The sequence below is a fragment of the Bos grunniens genome, chromosome 2 (assembly GCF_055505025.1).
Source record: "Bos grunniens cultivar Pamir isolate PY7600 chromosome 2, Bosgru_T2T1.0, whole genome shotgun sequence".
Lineage (NCBI taxonomy): Eukaryota > Metazoa > Chordata > Mammalia > Artiodactyla > Bovidae > Bos > Bos grunniens.
The window spans coordinates 35,782,281-35,801,318 of record NC_141166.1 but is presented as its reverse complement, the minus strand read 5'-3'; the positions used below and the strand labels follow the sequence as shown (position 1 = coordinate 35,801,318).

Here is a 19,038-nt window from a genome sequence, read left to right as displayed (position 1 = left end):
TAAATAGGGGATAGGCTCTGACATACATAATTTTAAGGTTTGTTGTAAGGGTAAAATCAGATATATATGAAATCTTCCTGAAGAGAAGAGAGATGTCATCCTTAACCAACCGTAGGTTATTCTGTTTTCTGCTCTAGTAGACTACACAGTAGTGATGGAGGTTTCTGATTTCATGCATCCACTTCTCAGGGTCAGGTAGTGTGACACATACATACAATGGCAGTGATAACTGAAGCCTAATAGGATTCAAGAGTTTTCTGTATTTGAACAATGTGCTTGTGTACAGAATTTTCACCAGAAAGTTTTTATAGCAAACTTTTTATGTCAGAAGTTTATTTTATTGGTAAAATATTAAATAATATACAGAATTAAAAACTGCACTTACACTTCTGAGAAGAAATAAATCTTGGACAAATTATATGCTTGTTCCTGAGATTCCCTAAATTTATTCCAGTAGCTGTGCACTCAGACAGTACAAACCTTTATAATATAATCCTTTTCACAAAGTATTACAAAGTTTCTGCAGCTTCTTTAGTTGTACTCACATACAAACACACACTCACACATGCATATTACAACACTCATACACGTATACACAATACCCACATACATGCACAGAACATGTATGTGTGTGCATTAAAAACAAATGAAATACAAGTCCCACATTTTAGTCTGCAGTGATAGAACTGTTAGCGGAGGTCTCCAAATTGGTGTATAGCAGGGTGACTTGTCACACAACTGCAAAGACTGTTTCAGTATTTCCATAGTAAACCTCATTTTCTGAGGTATGGTATTTGAGCCTTAAAAAAACTACATTACACTGAGCAAACCTGACATACAAGGTCTGGAATTTTAATTTTACATATATATTTATATATATATATATATATCTTTTTTAAACAATAGTTTTTATTTTCCCAAATTATTAGTTTGAAAAAAAATGAGGTTTACTGGTTTGACCTATCTTTTCTTTTCGCTTCTAAAACTTAAAATATCCTAGAAACTGTCTAAGCAATTAGTTTTTAAAGTAGTCTAATTACCTTTGGTATTGTTAAAGAAAAAAAAATTCTAAAATGGCCAAGACATATACTGTACAAATGCAGTAACTGCCTTTCAAAAAAATGCCAAAGAAATGTTATCTTTTTAATCAAAATATGTATTTACATTACAGCAGTTTTACTACAGGGACACAGATATAAAAAAAGAAAATCAGAATGCTACATATAAATATGTAGGATATGAAAAATATCTCTTACTTAAGTTGTATGAAAACAGGAGTGCTCCAAATATTTCTTAAAAATTTTCTCCAATAGGTGATAAGTGTTTAAAATTGAGCTAAGTGCTTTACTTTTATTTTAAAGTTCATTTCCAAAGGAGAAAAGAGAAATAGAAAAAAATATTAGGTTCTTAATTTAAAACACTGGACAACGGTCTAAGAAAAAAAATTCAGTCTCTAAGAATTTCAACTTTAGGATACATTTCTCAGGCTAAAGATTACTAATTTCAACAAAAATTTAGTCTAAATAAAGATACCATGAGATTAGACCAGTGGTTTCCACATTCTCTAATCTTTTGACTGTGGTGTGTTTTTCTTTTTGCTTGTTGTGTCCTTTAACATACCATAATTTTCAAGGGTTTCTTTTTGTTTTTAACTAAAGAAAGAATAAAAAAAATAACCATAATTTTTAAGACTTCAAGGAAAGTATTGCACTTGTACAGAAAGTAAAGAAAAACATCTTTTAAACTAAGTAGCAGAAGCAATCACTCTGGGACTGCAAATAACACATGGTCTAAAAGGTTCAACTATTAAGAGCAAATGGGGAGCCTGGAGAACCCACTCCAAACCTGGAATATTATTATAGTAATGTTAAAGCATTTTCTCCCAACTGGGAGATAGTTAAGACTTTTTGCTTTAGATTTTTAACATCTTTCTAAATTCTTGCAAAAAAATTGTTTAATCTCTCGTAACACGCATTTTAGGAGAACAACCAAATCAGAACATAAAATCCAGCAAGAAAGGAAGGAAACATATCATGTTCTTATGATTACATAATCTCTGAAGTCATATTTTAGATGCCCAATATTTGAAAGTGAAAGTAACACAAGGGTTATATACCTTACTCATTTTAATTCAACTACTTTTTAAAAAAATAGAAAACTACACTTGAATATAAAAATATGTCAGCAGATTATACAGCCAACAAAAATCATACACAAAAAATTAAGACTTAAGAGACCTATGAACTGGAAATAAAAACTTGACCTAATCCTCAAACTAGTAGGGGGAAAGAGAGGCAGAGACAATGATGGAGGGAACATGGACAGAAAAAAGAAAGGAGGTGGTGAAAGCAGGCAAAATTTAAGAGATCACAAAGAACTTCGATACACACAAGGGGACGTGATTTATGTTCAACATCCAAGAGTATACTTGACAAGTCAAAATGTTTTATCACAGTGTCAGAAACTGAACTACTTAAAAAAAAAAAAAAAAACACAAAAGAATAACAAAAAACAAAACCCAGAGTCTTTCCCTTGTTACAGTGTATTCATGAAAAAAAAAAAAAAAAAATCCATTTCCAGTAAATTAAGTAGAATCCTGGTAAGTGCATAGTTGGGGAATCAGTGACCTCCACCCATTGAAGAAGCTTTTCTTACTGTGTGTCACTTGAGGTAATTTAAAGGGCCAGATTAACTGCAAACTGGCTTATCGAAACCTATAAGAAGTTTTATGCTGTACTTTATGTGGCTTAGCAGAGGGCCTCTAAATTTTATATTTTATTCACAAAAAGGACATCTTAGAAAACTAGTCATTCACGTACCACTCTGTATGGGACACAGGTTAATTCACAATAAATTTATACAGAAAATATACAAATGCAATGTTATGGGAGAAAAACCCCATAAACAGAATTAGGAACTTATTTTCAAAGAGTGTGTGTGAAAAATATCCACAAACTTACAGTACAGCAAGAGAAAACTAAAAAGCTAGAAATATAATGTTACATAAAAAACCTTATGGAAATTCCAAAATTTTAGGTTTCTGCAATAAATGTAAAAATATTCAAGGTGTCATTATTTGGCCTAGCAATACACTATGATAAAAAGAAACACTAGCATATCACAGCTTCTTGGTCATATGACATTTGCTTTGAATAACAAGCAGCTCATTTTTTTTTAAAAGCCGTCATACTCTAACACATCCATTGCAAGTAATACACAACCATGGTAGGAAATCATTTGAGATTATGCTTTGGAGAATAGCGATATGATATGACTCTTCAATTCTGTTTTGTTCAAGGAGAATTAATGGCCTGCTTCTTTACATCATTCCACACAACATTAACAGGTTAGAAGAGGATGTTCTAAGACTAGTAGAACACTAGACTATAGGTGAAATTCCAAAACAATACTGTATTTTATTGATTCAAAATTCCACTAATAAAGCCTTGTTTGATACTAGAACTTATTCTTCCTTAAAAACAAAACAAAAATACATACCATACCATAATGCAATTCACAGCTACAATTTCCCTCCACCTCATATACTACCCGCATAATCTTGTAATGGTGTTCAGAAATACTATCAAACTAAAAAGATAGCAACATCTGGTTTCAAAGTTTTCTTTTACTTTAAGCAGATGAGCTGAAAGTCTCTGTATGGGAAATTCCTCTAATGGTTTTGACCTAAGAACACGAAGATGAATTATATAGTAATTTTAAGTGATTTTTAAAAATGCATAATACAAGTGTTGTAGAACTAAACAGCTAGCCAACACTCAATGCATTTTAAAAAGGCACAAACATAAATAAATTTTATAAGTATCTGATACATTAAATTCAGGATCTTAAGACCAGTTACTGTATATTTTAATTATTTTGCAGAAACTGGAGGTTTAAAAACATTTCTAAGATAACTTTTGTATATATAAACTTCAATTTCACCCCCCTACTCTTTTCTTCTTTTGCCTCTGGGGAATTTTCTGTTTTAGAATAATTTTCATACAGACAATATTTACTGAAATAATCTATAAAATAGAATGAAAAATGATCAAAAATTGTAACTTATCCCTTTTTGTAAAATGAATAATTCAAAATTAAAAAATAACATAGCCAATACCTCCTATAATCTAAGTTCTGTCTTGAAATCAGGAGCATAGAGTTTTTTATTTGTATTTTTGCAGACTTCTCTGTTCTTTTTCCATTCACTTTAAGGAATCAGTTTAAAGATAACAAAGTAAAACATCATTTTCATCTAAATGCCTTCACTGATGTAATTTCTGTCAAACATTTATAAAATATCATAAAAACTTCATGGTTTTGTGACGTCTAAGACTGAAACACAAAACCCATAAATAAAAACAATACCGAGCTCACTAAAACATTCTTGCCTTTCTCCATTTGCCAACAAGTAAAAGTTGAAAACTCTTCCTATTTAAGAGTAATTTGTGTTTCTTTCATTTTAGAGGTTATGTGAAATCAGCTTAACAGTTTTTTTTGATTCACTGTTTTGATTTGTTCTGGAAGTACATAGTAAAGACTCAAGGTTTAAGTTGAATAGTTGTGACCACTCCTAAAGATAGACTAGTAACTTTAATATTTCTCTATACAGTCTGATAAAGTAAACCTATTAAGTTGCTCAGGTATTAATCATAATTTTAACTCTCTATAGGCTCCTGTAACACACCTGATTAATTCATGAATTTTCTTTAAAAGAATGTGTATGTATACTGCGATGCACGCACACAGCAGCTTGTACGTCTGTAGGGGATACAGTCCCTCCTTGCAGCCAGATCGGAATCCTAGTCTCTCATTCTCCCATTTTGTCCCTCCAGAAGATTCACAACAGAATGTTTCAACAACTTGAAATCTCTTCCAATTTGCTTATTGGTCACTTTCACTATTGTAAAAAGCCAGATTAGAATGGCTTTAAAAAAGTGATTGACCACTTTTAGAGAGAGGCAATACATATCTTTTAACATGAGCTGGATATAAAATTCTGGGCAAAATTAGGGCAAAACAACATGATGCATTTTTGCCAAACTGGAAAATACAGAGACTAACCCATTTTCACGCCCCTCAAATACTCTAATGTGAAATCTCACCTAAATAAACTGAGCATATAACTGTTATGTAAAACTTGATTTACTTGGTGTCTGCCCCTCATATTTATTTTTAGGTGCAACCATCTTGCATATTTCCCTTTGTGAAGAAGCATGCAAATATAGCCATCCAGAGTTTCCCAGAAAGCACTGTGTCCACAAAAATTCTATCTAACCTACACATTGGAAGTGACCTTGTCCTCATTTGCCCCTGCTACACCCTAAGCCATCTTTATCCCTAGTTGTTTCTCCTATGAAGCTCAGAAAGTACAAGTAATACAGTGGTGGAAACGTTTTGAAAAAAGATTTTCAAAAAGATGGAATCAGAAAGGGAGAGTGCCATTAGTACTGTCCTCAGGGGGTAATTCTACAATTCTGTAGGTCCACTGAATTCAGTTACATCCCTGGGCAGGTAGGCACATGATTGTTCATATACTGAAAAAAAATTAGTAAGCAGGAAAAAAACTCATAGATGATGCCAGCAGAAGTTCACACATAGCCAAAATTATGAACATATTGACTGCCATCCAAATGTTTCCTTAAATTACAGTAAAACACAAAATCACTAACCTTAAATTATTTACCTCCCTCCAAAAGGAAAAAAAAACGAAATTCCAATTATATATGTGGGGTTGGGATAGATGGGGTATGTCTCAAAGACATGCTTCACCTATGAATAATACATTGTATGTTCACAATGTGGTAATGCACCCGAGCATGCAGGAAAAAAAGTGACAGTTGACATTCTATTTAAAACATTTCACATCTCCGATTTGGTGCTTTCTCTTAGATGTAAAGGAATAGTTTGGGTATTTCTCCAAAAATAATTGCCACAGAGGGCGAGTGAAAGAGAGCTGAGTTGTAACCATTTTTTGCCTAGCTCTAGCGGTATCAGTGCTTAGACGTTGATTACACAAGTGAATGGCAAACTGAAAATGGGTGATGAACATTATTGGGGCCAGACCTGCTTATCCATCATAGTTCTCTAGTGTTGCTAATTCTCACATCATTCTGCACTAAAAAACAGTTTCAACATCCCACTGAATGATTTTTTTAGAGCAGTTATCACTTACTGCTTAATGTAATTTTAACATGCAGAAATGGTTATCAGACAATCCAGTCATGGTCAGGCCTGTCCTCTCTAAACACAAGCAGTGAATTCTCCCTCCAAGTGGGCCCCCCACACATGAATTTAATCAATTTCACTCAGTTCCTCCCCTCTAATGCTGTTAAACTGCAAAGAAAAAACAGAACACCCATATAAATGAAATTAAAATCTGTCCATGAAATATGCCAACGTATACATGAATTAAAAGAAGAAAAATTCTTTAGTAAGGGACTGAGATTCATAAGAGCTTATATATATTAATAGTTTCATGTTTTCGAGACAGAAAAGTGTGGACCTGAACACTTTAGCTTGGAGGTTCGGTTGCATTCTAGACTCCAAGAAGGGTAAAAATAAGCTTCTGTTTTATCTATAATGCACCGGTTACAAAGAAGTTGCTTTTTCCTTGTACCAAAAGTTGTAAATATTATTATTGAAGAAATACTAGAATAAATAGCCCTAGTTTCATAACCTTATGCGGTTCAAGTTACCATACTTGGGTCAAATTAGCAACTGCTCTGAGGAGATTTTGAAAGAAATAGCCTACAGCAAGATTTTTAAGACTTTCCACCAGAAGAATAAAAGATGAACAGACTATGGACAAAACACTGGGGGGTCAAAGCTTGAAAAATAAAACTAGTGAAAAGAGAAATACCAGAAAAGGGATTTCTGAGTGGGTTTTTCCCCCCTACTGTTAGCCTAATTATATTGATATTTTTCTGCTGACTGGTTAACACTGATTAAATGCTGATAAAGTGACAATCGTAAGCGTACTTTTTAGAAAGGAATACGTATACTATGCTGCCATCACATTACAGCTGTAAAAGAAAACTTCCCAAACAAATTTAAGAAAAGCAGAGGTCCCTTCTGAAAACTACTGAATGCCTCTTAGCCACTCTTAGACCATATGTTATTCTGAAAACTAGATAAAAACACTATTTGTTAAAGGTGTTCAAAGTAAGGCTGCCAGGGTGTCTATAAAATGCAAGTCATCAAAACTATGGAAAAACAGTGCTTAAGTTTAGAAAAATAAGATCATAGGACCTCAGATGTATTGTAGCTGTCCTTAACTACCTGTAGTTTATAAGTTTTTCTATATGGTACAGGGTACAACATACCGTATTATAAATTCCACAGGGGAAGTAAACATAGAACCCACAACAACTACTCATCCAAGGAGTTATCATGGAAAATAACGTGTGTGTGTTCCATGATCTCTAGAGGAAAAGGAAAACAATTTACATTTTGAAACAAATTCTTCTTTGACCAATAAAATTACTTATCCCATTTAAAACTGTGAAAGTCCAACCCAGAAAATGCTAATCTTTCCTGCCTTTGCACAATCCTGAACATCAGTGGCAAATTAGAATCCTTAGATGAATCTTTATGAATCAAGTGATTTTTTTTTCTCAAAGCGTGATATACCTTATATCTATGCATGGCAGAAATGAACTGCTCTTAAATTCCCACACAATAAACAAGTCAAGCTGCTAAGGAACAATGTCCCCTGTCTCTTCTCTCTTCCGTTTCTTCCTTATTGTAATCAGGCAGAGCAAATGACACTGCGTCCACAAAATAAGAATTAACGACAGTAACAATATTTAAAAATAAAAAAAAAGGTATGTCAACATCTGAGGAAGGTGGGATTGTAAGTGCAGTATTTCTTCATGTGCAGTTCGTTACTTCATAGGGGTCCCCTTTGGAATGAAAAGGCCTAGTGGAATGTGTGCTCCCCTCGAACAATGTGTGATGAAAACTCATAACGGTCCTGGCTTCTGTAGCCACAGATGTTGCATTCCAGTGGGTCCCGGTAGCCATGGCAACCCATGTGAATGGTGTACATGACATGGTCTAGGAAAAGGACTCGGCAGTGCTCACACTTGAAGGCTCTAATCTGTTCACCTTCTCCATTGAAGACCTTGTAGATGTCCTTCAGTGAGCCCTTAGGAGCCTTGGTGGTATCCAAAGCCTTGACATCCTCCTTCATGTAAGCTGGGCTTTGTTTCCTCTTGGGATTTAAGGCAGGGTTTCCTTGGTAAGACTGGTGGTCATCATGGCTGCTTTCTGAGTCAGTAGAATCTAGGCAGCTATTGCTGGGAGAGGCCTCTCTTTCCTGGGGTCGACTCTTTGGTCTGATGAGAGAGATAGGGCCATCCATGTTGTTTTCATGACTATCGGAGGTTTCCCTGCTAATGGGTCTTTCTATCCTATTTGGATGATAGACCTGAGAATAAGCTGAGCTTATAACCGGGGCCACCTCAGCGATTGTGCTTGGCGGGTGCTGCATCAGTGGGTGAAGGGCCTCAGCTCCAAGGTAGGTGATTGCATTGTTGATGGCTTGGTCCATCATATGAGACTGCATCAGCTCAGCCTCCTTCTCATATGTTAAGTTCATATCAAAGTGAATGTCTGGGTAGCTGAATCGCATGATCTTTTCTCCTGAATGGAAGAGGGGGAGAAAAGGAAAAAGGGGGGGGAAAAAAAAAGAATACAACACAATGAATAGCTTGACTAAAGATATATACGTACAAAATTAACTAATCACTTTCATTTTCCATAATATGGTATATCATTCTTTAGATCAAGTATTTAGGCTCTTTAATTCTGCTGAGACTCACAAATACTCTTAACCTACAGAGAGGATTAGTAATAAAAATGTCACAAGTCATTTGCACTTGTTCTAATGCCATCATGAAAATTCATCTCGCCTGAAAGGTATGATTGAGTGTGTGTTATCTTATTTTCATTCTCTATCAAAGTTTCCACTTGTCTAGAGCTCAGAAACTGTAGAAGAAAGAAGAAATACCAGGTAAAAATAGTCAGAGATTTCCTTGTTTTTGCATATTTTAAACATCAGTGACCAAGCCTCAAAGATCATAAAAACGAGAGTGATACGGTTATAACACCTGTGTTATCTCACTATCATGTATGGTTAATTTGGTTGATTTAGCTGCCATGTTAGAGAAAGATTATAGACCAAATATATGTCATTCTGGAAAAATTTTAAATGCCACAATTAAAATACTTTTAACAGTTTAATTGATAAACTGAATGAAATTTAGGGCTATATAAAAATAGGGTATTTCCCAAAGCACTTACTTATTATAAACTTGAAAATGGTTGTTTCATTGTTTTGCTTCTTGAAATGGATAATCATTCATTTTTGCATCACCCCTTTCTTTTTTTTTTTTTTTTACTTTTGTATTTTATTTTATTTTATTTTATTTTATTTTTTTATTCTTCCAATTTTATTTTATTTTTAAACTTTACATAATTGTATTAGTTTTGCCAAATATCAAAATGAATCCGCCACAGGTATACATGTGTTCCCCATCCCGAACCCTCCTCCCTCCTCCCTCCCCATACCATCCCTCTGGGCCGTCCCAGTGCACCAGCCCCAAGCATCCAGCATCATGCATCGAACCTGGACTGGCAACTCGTTTCCTACATGATATTTTACATGTTTCATTGCCATTCTCTCAAATCTTCCCACTCTCTCCCTCTCCCCCAGAGTCCATAAGACTGTTCTATACATCAGTGTCTCTTTTGCTGTCTCGTACACCGGGTAATTGTTACCATCTTTCTAAATTCCATATATGTGCGTTAGTATACTGTATTTATGTTTTTCCTTCTGGCTTACTTCACTCTGTATAATAGGCTCCAGTTTCATCCACCTCATTAGAACTGATTCAAATGTATTCTTTTTAATGGCTGAGTAATACTCCATTGTGTATATGTACCACAGCTTTCTTATCCATTCATCTGCTGATGGACATCTAGGTTGCTTCCATGTCTTGGCTATTATAAACAGTGCTGCGATGAACATTGGGGTACACGTGTCTCTTTCCCTTCTGGTTTCCTCAGTATGTATGCCCAGCAGTGGGGTTGCTGGATCACCCCTTTCTTATTTAAACACATATGTTATTACTATATGAACACCCACTGTTAGTTTCTCTATATATTTTCTTGACTGAGAGAGATTTGTAGTTTTACTTTTTAACATTTACTTCAACTAATTTAATTTTACTTCAATATTGTATATCAACATAATATCTAAGCTTAACCAATTAAAGGGTTGGTGCATAAAATAATAGTTTAGGTTTTTCTCCTTCAAATATTGCCAGCTTTGGACAGAGTATTTTATCTTTTAAAAATTCTGCCATTAAATCAGTGTGTTCTCCTACTAATGCTTACTTTGACTAACATGTACACTGATCCATAGAATTGTATTCTGGAAAAATACTTTTATGTGGCTAGTATTATTTCAGGTTTGAAGGAAGGTCTCCCAGATGAGAGGAAGGTAATGATCAGAGTAATGAAAATTGAAAAAAAAATATGAGTAATTATTTCATAGCATACAATTAAGATATTACAGTGTCAAGAGTTTAAAAGTTAAGCTGTGCTGTGCTTAGTCACTACTCAGTAGTGTCCAACTCTGTGTGACCCCATGGACTGTAGCCCACCAGTCTCCTCTGTCCATGGGGATTCTCTAGGCAAGAATACTGGAGTGGGTTGCCTTTCCCTTCTCAAGGGAATCTTCCCAGCTCAGGGATCAAACCCAGGTCTCCCACAACGCAGGAAGATTCTTTACCGACTGAGCCACCAGGGAAGCAGTTTAGAGGGTGTGACAACGATTTAGAGATTATTTATAATACAGTGTGATATGTGGTATGGGGTTAACTAAGGAATATAAAACTCACAGTATTAATAAAAGAAAGCTTCCTGAAGAAAGTGACATCACAGAATGAATGTGATGACAGATATTAGCAAAGTAAAGGAAGGGTAAGGGTTGGAGAAGCTGGTAGGAAGGCTCAGAGGCAGGAGGGCATGACTCATCCTAGGGATTACTAACACTTTGCATGCGGCTGAGAATGGAAACAGATGAAAAAGTTGTTATCTGATAATATAGGGCTTATTCAAGAGCTAAATGAGGTACCATTTCACACCAGTCAGAATGGCAGCAATCCAAAAGTCTACAAATAATAAATGCTGGAGAGGGTGTGGAGAAAAGGGAACCCTCTTACACTGTTGGTGGGAATGCAAACTAGTACAGCCACTATGGAGAACAGTGTGGAGATTCCTTAAAAAACTGGAAACAGAACTGCCTTATGACCCAGCAATCCCACTGCTGGGCATACACACTGAGGAAACCAGAAGGGAAAGAGACATGTGTACCCCAATGTTCATTGCAGCACTGTTTATAATAGCCAGGACATGGAAGCAATCTAGATGTCCATCAGCAGATGAATGGATAAGAAAGCTGTGGTACATATACACAATGGAATATTACTCAGCCATTAAAAAGAATACATTTGAATCAGTTCTAATGAGGTGGATGAAACTGGAGCCTATTATACAGAGTGAAGTAAGCCAGAAGGAAAAACACCAATACAGTATACTAGCACATATATATGGAATTTAGAAAGATGGTAACGATAACCCTGTATACGAGACAGCAAAAGAGACACTGATGTATAGAACAGTCTTATGGACTCTGTGGGAGAGGGAGAGGGTGGGAAGATTTGGGAGAATGGCATTGAAACATGTGAAATGTCATGTATGAAACGAGATGCCAGTCCAGGTTCAATGCACGATGCTGGATGCTTGGGGCTGGTGCACTGGGACGACCCAGAGGGATGGTATGGGGAGGGAGGAGGGAGGAGGGTTCAGGATGGGGAACACATGTATACCTGTGGTGGATTCATTTTGATATTTTTTATATATATATTAAAAAAAGAAAAAAAATAAATAAATAAAACAAAAGTGTTGTTATAGAGTAAACTGAAATATTCATAGGTTAAATACATTGTTTCAGATTATTTTTATATTTCAGGCAAAAATGTATATATTTGTGATGGATGAAATAAGAAGGCTGCATGTTAAAAAAAAAAAAAAAAGGAATTTGAAACCTATCCTGAGAGAGGTAAGAACTGAAAGAGTTAAACGGGAAAGTGACTAACTAGATAATTATTTAGCAAGATGATTTAGGAAGTTGTTGCTACAGGGATGTAGAGATCATGGGTGGCTTCAACTAGTAGAGTAGCAGTGTAAATGGAGAAAACTAGATGGAATGGAGAAAATTTTAGAAAATGTTGCTAGAACTTGTTGATTATCTAGACACAGAATGAGAAAAAGAAAGAGGTTAAGTATTAAGCCCAGGTTTCTGGCCTGGGAAACTTAGTGGATGGCAATGGGATAGAAAAAATGGTGAATTCAGATTGGGGAAGACTATGAGTAATAGTCATGTCTAATAAGTACTGAGATACAGTCTCAAAATCAGGAGAGAGATTTGGGCTTGAGATACAGATATAAGAATCATCGGTTAATAGAAATTAGCTTCTGAAACCATAGAAATAGATGATATCACAAAGGCATAGGTAAAATGTGAAAAAGAGAAGGTCAAAAATGGAACCTGGAAGAACATCAAGATTTTTACACCTGCCCATAGACTAGGGCAAGTGAGATGAGAGTCCCACGCTTAGAGAGCCCTGGGTCTCACTCCTTATGAAGGACTAAGGAATGTGTAGGGCCAAGGGAGTGACTTAGCAGCAACAGCAGCAGGGCCAAGGGAATGTGCCAATCTGGAGCTTACACCCTAGACTACACTCTGGGTGCCCAGCATGCCAGAATTCTTTGTCCAAATGGCCCAGAACTTGCACTGAGAGTTGCAGAGTCCTCTTCACAGTGTTCATTCCCTGAGTACCAACTTTGTTGCTGGTAGGTACACTCTAAGGCCTGAAGAATGGTCAGTACACTACTCTTTATGGGCTGTGAGTCAGGTGGGGCATGAAAAGAATTTGGATGTGCATACCAAATGTCTACACATACATGCATGAGGCCCCTCTGTGGTGCTGTTTAGAATCAAGAGTGGGTTTAAAAGAGGGGACTGACTGCACACCAGGGGGGTTTGCTCTGCTCATGCCTTCAAGTTCTGGTGTGGAACTCTGAAGAATCTGAGAATTCTATTATTTGAACTCAGTCTTCCAGATTAGGAGGTTAGAACACAATAGTTTTTAATTTAAGCCTGATTTATAATATTAAAATAATTAGGTGTATGAATTTGAGGTCTCCGTTAGGACTGTAGAACCATTTGTATAACTGTTACGGGGAATCCATTAAGAAGATTGAGAAGGAGCAGTCAGAGAAGAAATGCAAGAGAGATCAGTGTCACTGAAATCAAGGAAAGAGAGTGTTTCTAAGGGTATTAACTATTCAGTAGTGAAAATACGCTTCAGTTGTGTAAAATGGTCTGAAAGTCCTCTGGGCTTGGCACTATAAAGAATAATTTCAGTAGAACATGAGGACAAAAGCCAGGCTGTGTAGGCTGGAGAATGAGTAGAATGAAAAAAAAAAAAATTATAGAAAGCGATCACAGAGAGCTCTTTCAACAATTACATCTTTGAAGAGAAGGAGAAAGTAGGTAGTAGCTGGAAGAAGACCTGGGTTTGATGTTAGCTTTTTTTTTTTTTAATGATGAGAATTTATCACATTGAATGCCAAAAGAAAAATGCCAATAGAAGGGACATGTTAAAAATACATGTGACAAAGGGGGAAAACAATAGCGCAAGTTATTTGAGGGGCTGGGATAGGAGAACTCCAGGGACCAAGAAGAAGCATTAATTAGAAAGAAGGATGCTGCTTTCATCCATGAAAGAAGAGAGCATCCATGTGGGTGCACATATCTTACAGGATTAGTGATAGTTGAAATCATGTCAAATGTTCTTATTTCCTAAGAATCGAGATGTAATATCACCAAGGTGTGAGATACCATATTTTGGGAGAGTAGAGAAAGGTTGAAATGGCCCTATGTGTTGAATATGAGGGAAGACTGTTCAGGGGTGGATAAAAGGAAGGCCGCTATATGGTAGGGATGGAACAATTAGTATTTGAGATCAGTTACTCATTTATTTACAGCGATGCCAATTTAAAAGGCTGTGGGATTTTCTCTAAAATTACTAGCAGCTATGTAGATGTGGAAGAGAGGTTCAGTTGGCTTCATTAGAGGGTAGGCATTTTACTAGTTGAAAGACAGAAGGACAGTAAGACAAGAGAGTCATGGAATCCAAACTGGATAAGAAAAGAGAGGATGAAACAAATACACAGCAAGTTCAAGGATCATTGGCCTGGAGAGCTTGATAAAATCAAAGGAGAGTATTTAACTGAGGAAAGTGATAAAAAGAAATTTATAGTAAGTGAGGAATGATGATATTTCTCATTTCAAAAGGCATCATAGAAAAACTACTATGCAATTGTTTGTTATACAGTTGACCCTTGAACAGCATGGGTTTGAACTGCACAGGTCCACTTATAGGAGGATTTTTCCCAACAGTAAATACCATAGTACTGCATGATCCATGCAGAAAGGTGGATATGGACAACTGCGTGTAAGGAGGGTCATCTGTAAGTCATATGCAAAGTTTCCACTGTATTAAGGCCATTGCCCCAAACCCTGTGTTGTTCAAGGGTCAATTGTGTATTACCACCAGGACAGAATCCAAATAAAGAAAAAAATATCATGAATTTCTAATAAAAAACTAATGTTCTTATTTTAGAATAAAAAAATTTTTTTAATGTATCCCTCTTTTCTAAGGGATGCAATTAAGTCAAATTGAGAGTAGCATCTAAGTCATAGGAAACATGAAAACATTATAAAGATGAGAACTAAAACAGAATAGTAATAAATTTTATATTTTTCCAATGACACAGACATTTAATAGACATCCAGCAAATTAACCAATTTTGTAAAACAGAAGAACTGGCATTTAAAAAAGGTTATTTATAAGCAGGAAGAAAGAGAGACAGAAATAAAAGTGACTCAGGGCCCCAAACAGATCTGAGTATATTCTCAGGGGCTAGTTTTAAACTGTGTGTGCTGCTAAGTCACTTCATTCATGTCCGCCTCTTTGAGACCCTGTGGACCACAGCCCACCAGGCTCCTCTGCCCATGGGATTCTCTAGGCAAGGATACTGGAGTAGGTTGCCATGCCCTCACCCAGGCAATCTTCCTGAGCCAGGGATTGAACCCATGTCTCTTAGGTCTCTTGCATTGGCACGCGGGTTCTTTACCACTAGGGCCACCTGGGAAGCCCTAGTTTTAAACTGACCTAGCATAAACTATGATCTTTGGGCTTCTTTCAATGAACTTTGTCAGTTAACTTCTCCAGCTTGTCTTAAAATTCATATTTTGGTGATTTGTTAGTTCTTCAATTTTAGATTGAAAAGAAATCTCTAAGTGTTTACTGGGATAGAAGAATTTTATCACCCTTCCCCTTATGAAATAACCAAAGCAAAGGTTTTCTCTCAGTTACTACTCAACCCTCATAAAGATGTTTCACAATATATTTTGACACTGGAATATGAGAATCTGTTTATTTTTTATCTTTCCAATTTTTACTCTATATAAGTCTATAAGAATATATATTATATATATAAATAATGAAAATTATGTATATTTAATCTGTTATTCATTCAGCTCTTTTTGAAAATAGCTAGATAATTCTGTAACCTCAGAGATAATTTATAGTATTATAGTATGCAGAATGATGCCAACCCTGAGTGTAACAAAGAATATCTGACGGCTTGGAAATGAAAGTCTAATATATCACACTTAATCTTTTCAGTTTAAAACATAAACTACATGAAAACAAAGATCAAATATGAAACATCTTGAATGCAGATTGCTGAATTACTTATTTTAATGCCAAATTGAAAAAAAATATTTCTCTTCATTCTAGATTAAATACTTGGGGGGGATGCATGCTCAGCTGTGTCCGACTCTTCGTGCAACCCCGTGGACTATGGCCCTCCAGGCTCCTCTGTCCATAGGACTTGCCAGGCAAGAATACTGGAATGGGTTGCCATTTTCTCCTCCAGAGGACTCCTCCCAACCCAGGGATCAAATCCGTATCTCCTGCGTCTCCGGCACTGATAGACAGATTCTTTAAAAGCATTAATTTTGTGGAAAGAAAATGGATTAAAAACCTGGCTAATAACTACAAAGAATAGTTAACAATTCTTTAAGTACTGTTATTTGTTATTACACTTTATGTAAGTACAGGCCATGAGGGCTACTTTGGGCTTCCCTGATAGCTCAGTTGGTAAAGAATCCGCCTGCAATGAAGGAGACGCTGGTTGGTTTCCTGGGTTGGGAAGATCCCCTGGAGAAGGGATAGACTACCCACTCCAGTATTCTTGGGCTTCCCTTGTGGCTCAGCTGGTAAAGAATCTACCTGCAATGCGGGAGACCTGGGTTCAATCACTGGGTTGGGAAGATCCCCTGGAGAAGGGAAAGGCTCCACTCCAGTATTCTGGCCTGGAGAATTCCATGGATTGTATAGTCCATGGGGTCGCAAAGAACTGGACACGACTGAGCGACTTTCACTTCCTTTATATAAGGCTTCAATTTGAGATAACAATGGAGTTCTATCACTCTTTCCTTCATTTCTCTTTCTTAGGCCCACATGCCTAAGGGTATGTAGTGTGTGTGTGTATGTCTGTGTGTAATGTCACACATACTTTGTGTGTAGTATAATGGGGAAAAGAGATGACCATTTATTTCATGAATTGAAACATACCATATATATTCATATATACATGGGAACATGCCTTTGCTCATTAAAATTAGCTTTTACAGAAATAAAATCCTTTGTAATGCTTACCCACAAACTTTTGTGGAGTGGAGCTTTTACGTTTTCCCATATTCCCTGTGAGCTTCTCTATGACAGCAGGTCTCTCAAAAGGCACCAGAGAAATATTGTTGTCCATAATAGGCTCTTGTTCCTTACAATCTTCCATAGGAGGTACTATATAAAACCATACAAAAAATGTAATCTGATAATTTCTTCAACATTTAAAAATATGCAAAGATGGGCTTTCCACCTCAACACGTGTTATACAAACATAAAAACTAGCATGCTAGAATAAAAGCAATTAGAAAGAATAACCTCTAATGTTAAACTATACTTTTAATTTTACACACACACACACAACTTGTTTTTATCCAAGTCTCTCTCAGATCAATGACATACACTGTTGCCACTACTGGTGGCCAACATGTTCTTTTTCTCATTTTATTCCTCTGAAAGTGTTTTTTAACACTGATTAAAATCAATACTAACTTTAAGACTGCACTATTCTCAAGGCTTTTGGAGTTTATTTTTCTAAAACAATTTAAGCAAGTCAACTTGTTTCAGATGAAAGCTTACACAGACACACAGAAGAGCAGCATATTTAATCAGTTTTTTTCACCCATGTATTTTCTTGTAGCAGATTTTCTATCTGATGAGCTGAAAGAGCTGTGAGCCCTGTTGGCTGTGGCTACCTACCTGCACAAAGCAGCCTTCATGAAGGAGATCCGATTCTGAACATGTCCGTGCATAGTAAACGGTGACAGCTTTATGATTGTAATTTATTTTAAAAAGAGCTCTTCAGCAGGATAAAAGAATCCATTTCCAAATTGGCATATTTGCTCACTAAACTACTGCTCTAATTCATCTGACATAAACTCTCCTGCGCTGCTCCCTTTTCATCCCATCTGTCTAAGTGGCTGTGGGTTAATATACTGGCTGATAGATACTGACATGAGATATTGACATGTATGGTATAGACACAGAACTTAAAAGTTATTTTTGAACAAAAATACTTTCAAAGGATATTTAAAGATAGAGTAACACTGGAGACAGACTGCATGTGTGTGCTAAATCACTTCAGTCATGTCTGACTCTTTGTTACCTTATGGACTGGAGAGCACCGCCTGGCTCCTCTGTCCATGAGATTCTCCAGGCAAGAATACTGGAGTGGGTTGCCATGCCTTCCTCAAGGGGATCTTCCCGACCCAGGGACTGAAGTTAAGTCTCTTATGTCTCCCGCATTGGCAAGTGAGTTCTTTACCATTATCACTACCTGGGAAGCCTGATCAGTGGATTAAAACCAACATTTGCAGAAAAGACCATAACTTACTATTTCTTGATTACTGTTACTTTTTAACAATTGAACTTGTGTTAGCACTGTTTGGAAATCTAAAGGTTTCATATCAGGATATCTTGTTCATCATGCACTGTAAAATGATTTACAGAATGATAGCTTTACAGTGTGAAATACAATGCATTATCCTTTATAGGGGCAGACACTACAAGTAAGAAGGCAAGAGATTAAAGTTAAGAAAATCCAGTGCACAATTCAGGTGACCTATTTAATAACCAATACAGGTTATAGATTTTGAAGAAATGAAAAATGGCATCAGAAGATGTTTTTGTAATTCTGACCTGCTTAAAGATATCGACATTCAATCTAAGTTTTGGGTTAACCTAGTAATAGGCAGGTGGATGGGCCAGAAAAATTCAATCTTCAATCTCTATTTTAATGACAAGGGATCCTATAATTTTTTAATGTTAATTTGGAAAAATTTCCAAGATGAGACAAACAAAGAAACACTTGTATACTGCTATAATTCATGATATACAAAAGCAAAAAGTATGTCCCTAGACATTACTTAAAACATGTCCTCTCTTAGGAACAACTGAATAAGAAAAAAAAAAAAAAAAAACTTAAAGCAAAGAATGAATGTCGATAGGAATTCAGGTAAGGGGGTCCAGGAAGATATGGTGGGTATTCATATAATTAGATATAGATTATTGTCAAAATTTTAACTTTTGCTTTAGATGTTGAATTCATGGTCACTTACTACATCATCAAAAAAATAACTATTTAATTGAAATACAGGCCATGAACAGGCCCAAGATGAAAATATGTCATGAACCAAGATCCAAAATAAAATAAGGAAAGAAAAAAATGTTTGTTGTTGTAAATTTTGCTAAAAAACAGCAAAACTGGTTA

General features: G+C 36.0%; 1 protein-coding gene across 25 annotated transcripts in view; it reads right to left on the bottom strand.

Annotated features, from left to right (window-relative positions):
- Window positions 1-302: 302 nt before the first annotated feature.
- IKZF2 (IKAROS family zinc finger 2) overlaps window positions 303-19,038 on the bottom strand; it is a 187,217-nt gene continuing 168,481 nt past the window's right edge. For 12 of the 25 annotated variants that reach the window (XM_086341813.1, XM_086341768.1, XM_086341742.1 and 9 more), the window contains 2 exons: window positions 16,863-17,006; window positions 317-8,643 (listed from right to left, as the gene is read on the bottom strand). In XM_086341813.1, coding sequence (XP_086197939.1) covers window positions 7,919-8,643; window positions 16,863-17,006 — 869 coding nt within the window. In that variant the 3' untranslated portion in view covers window positions 317-7,918. Of the gene's footprint in view, window positions 8,644-16,862; window positions 17,007-19,038 lie in introns of all 25 variants that reach the window. The other 13 variants (XM_086341882.1, XM_086341853.1, XM_086341874.1 and 10 more) reach the window with 2 other exon arrangements.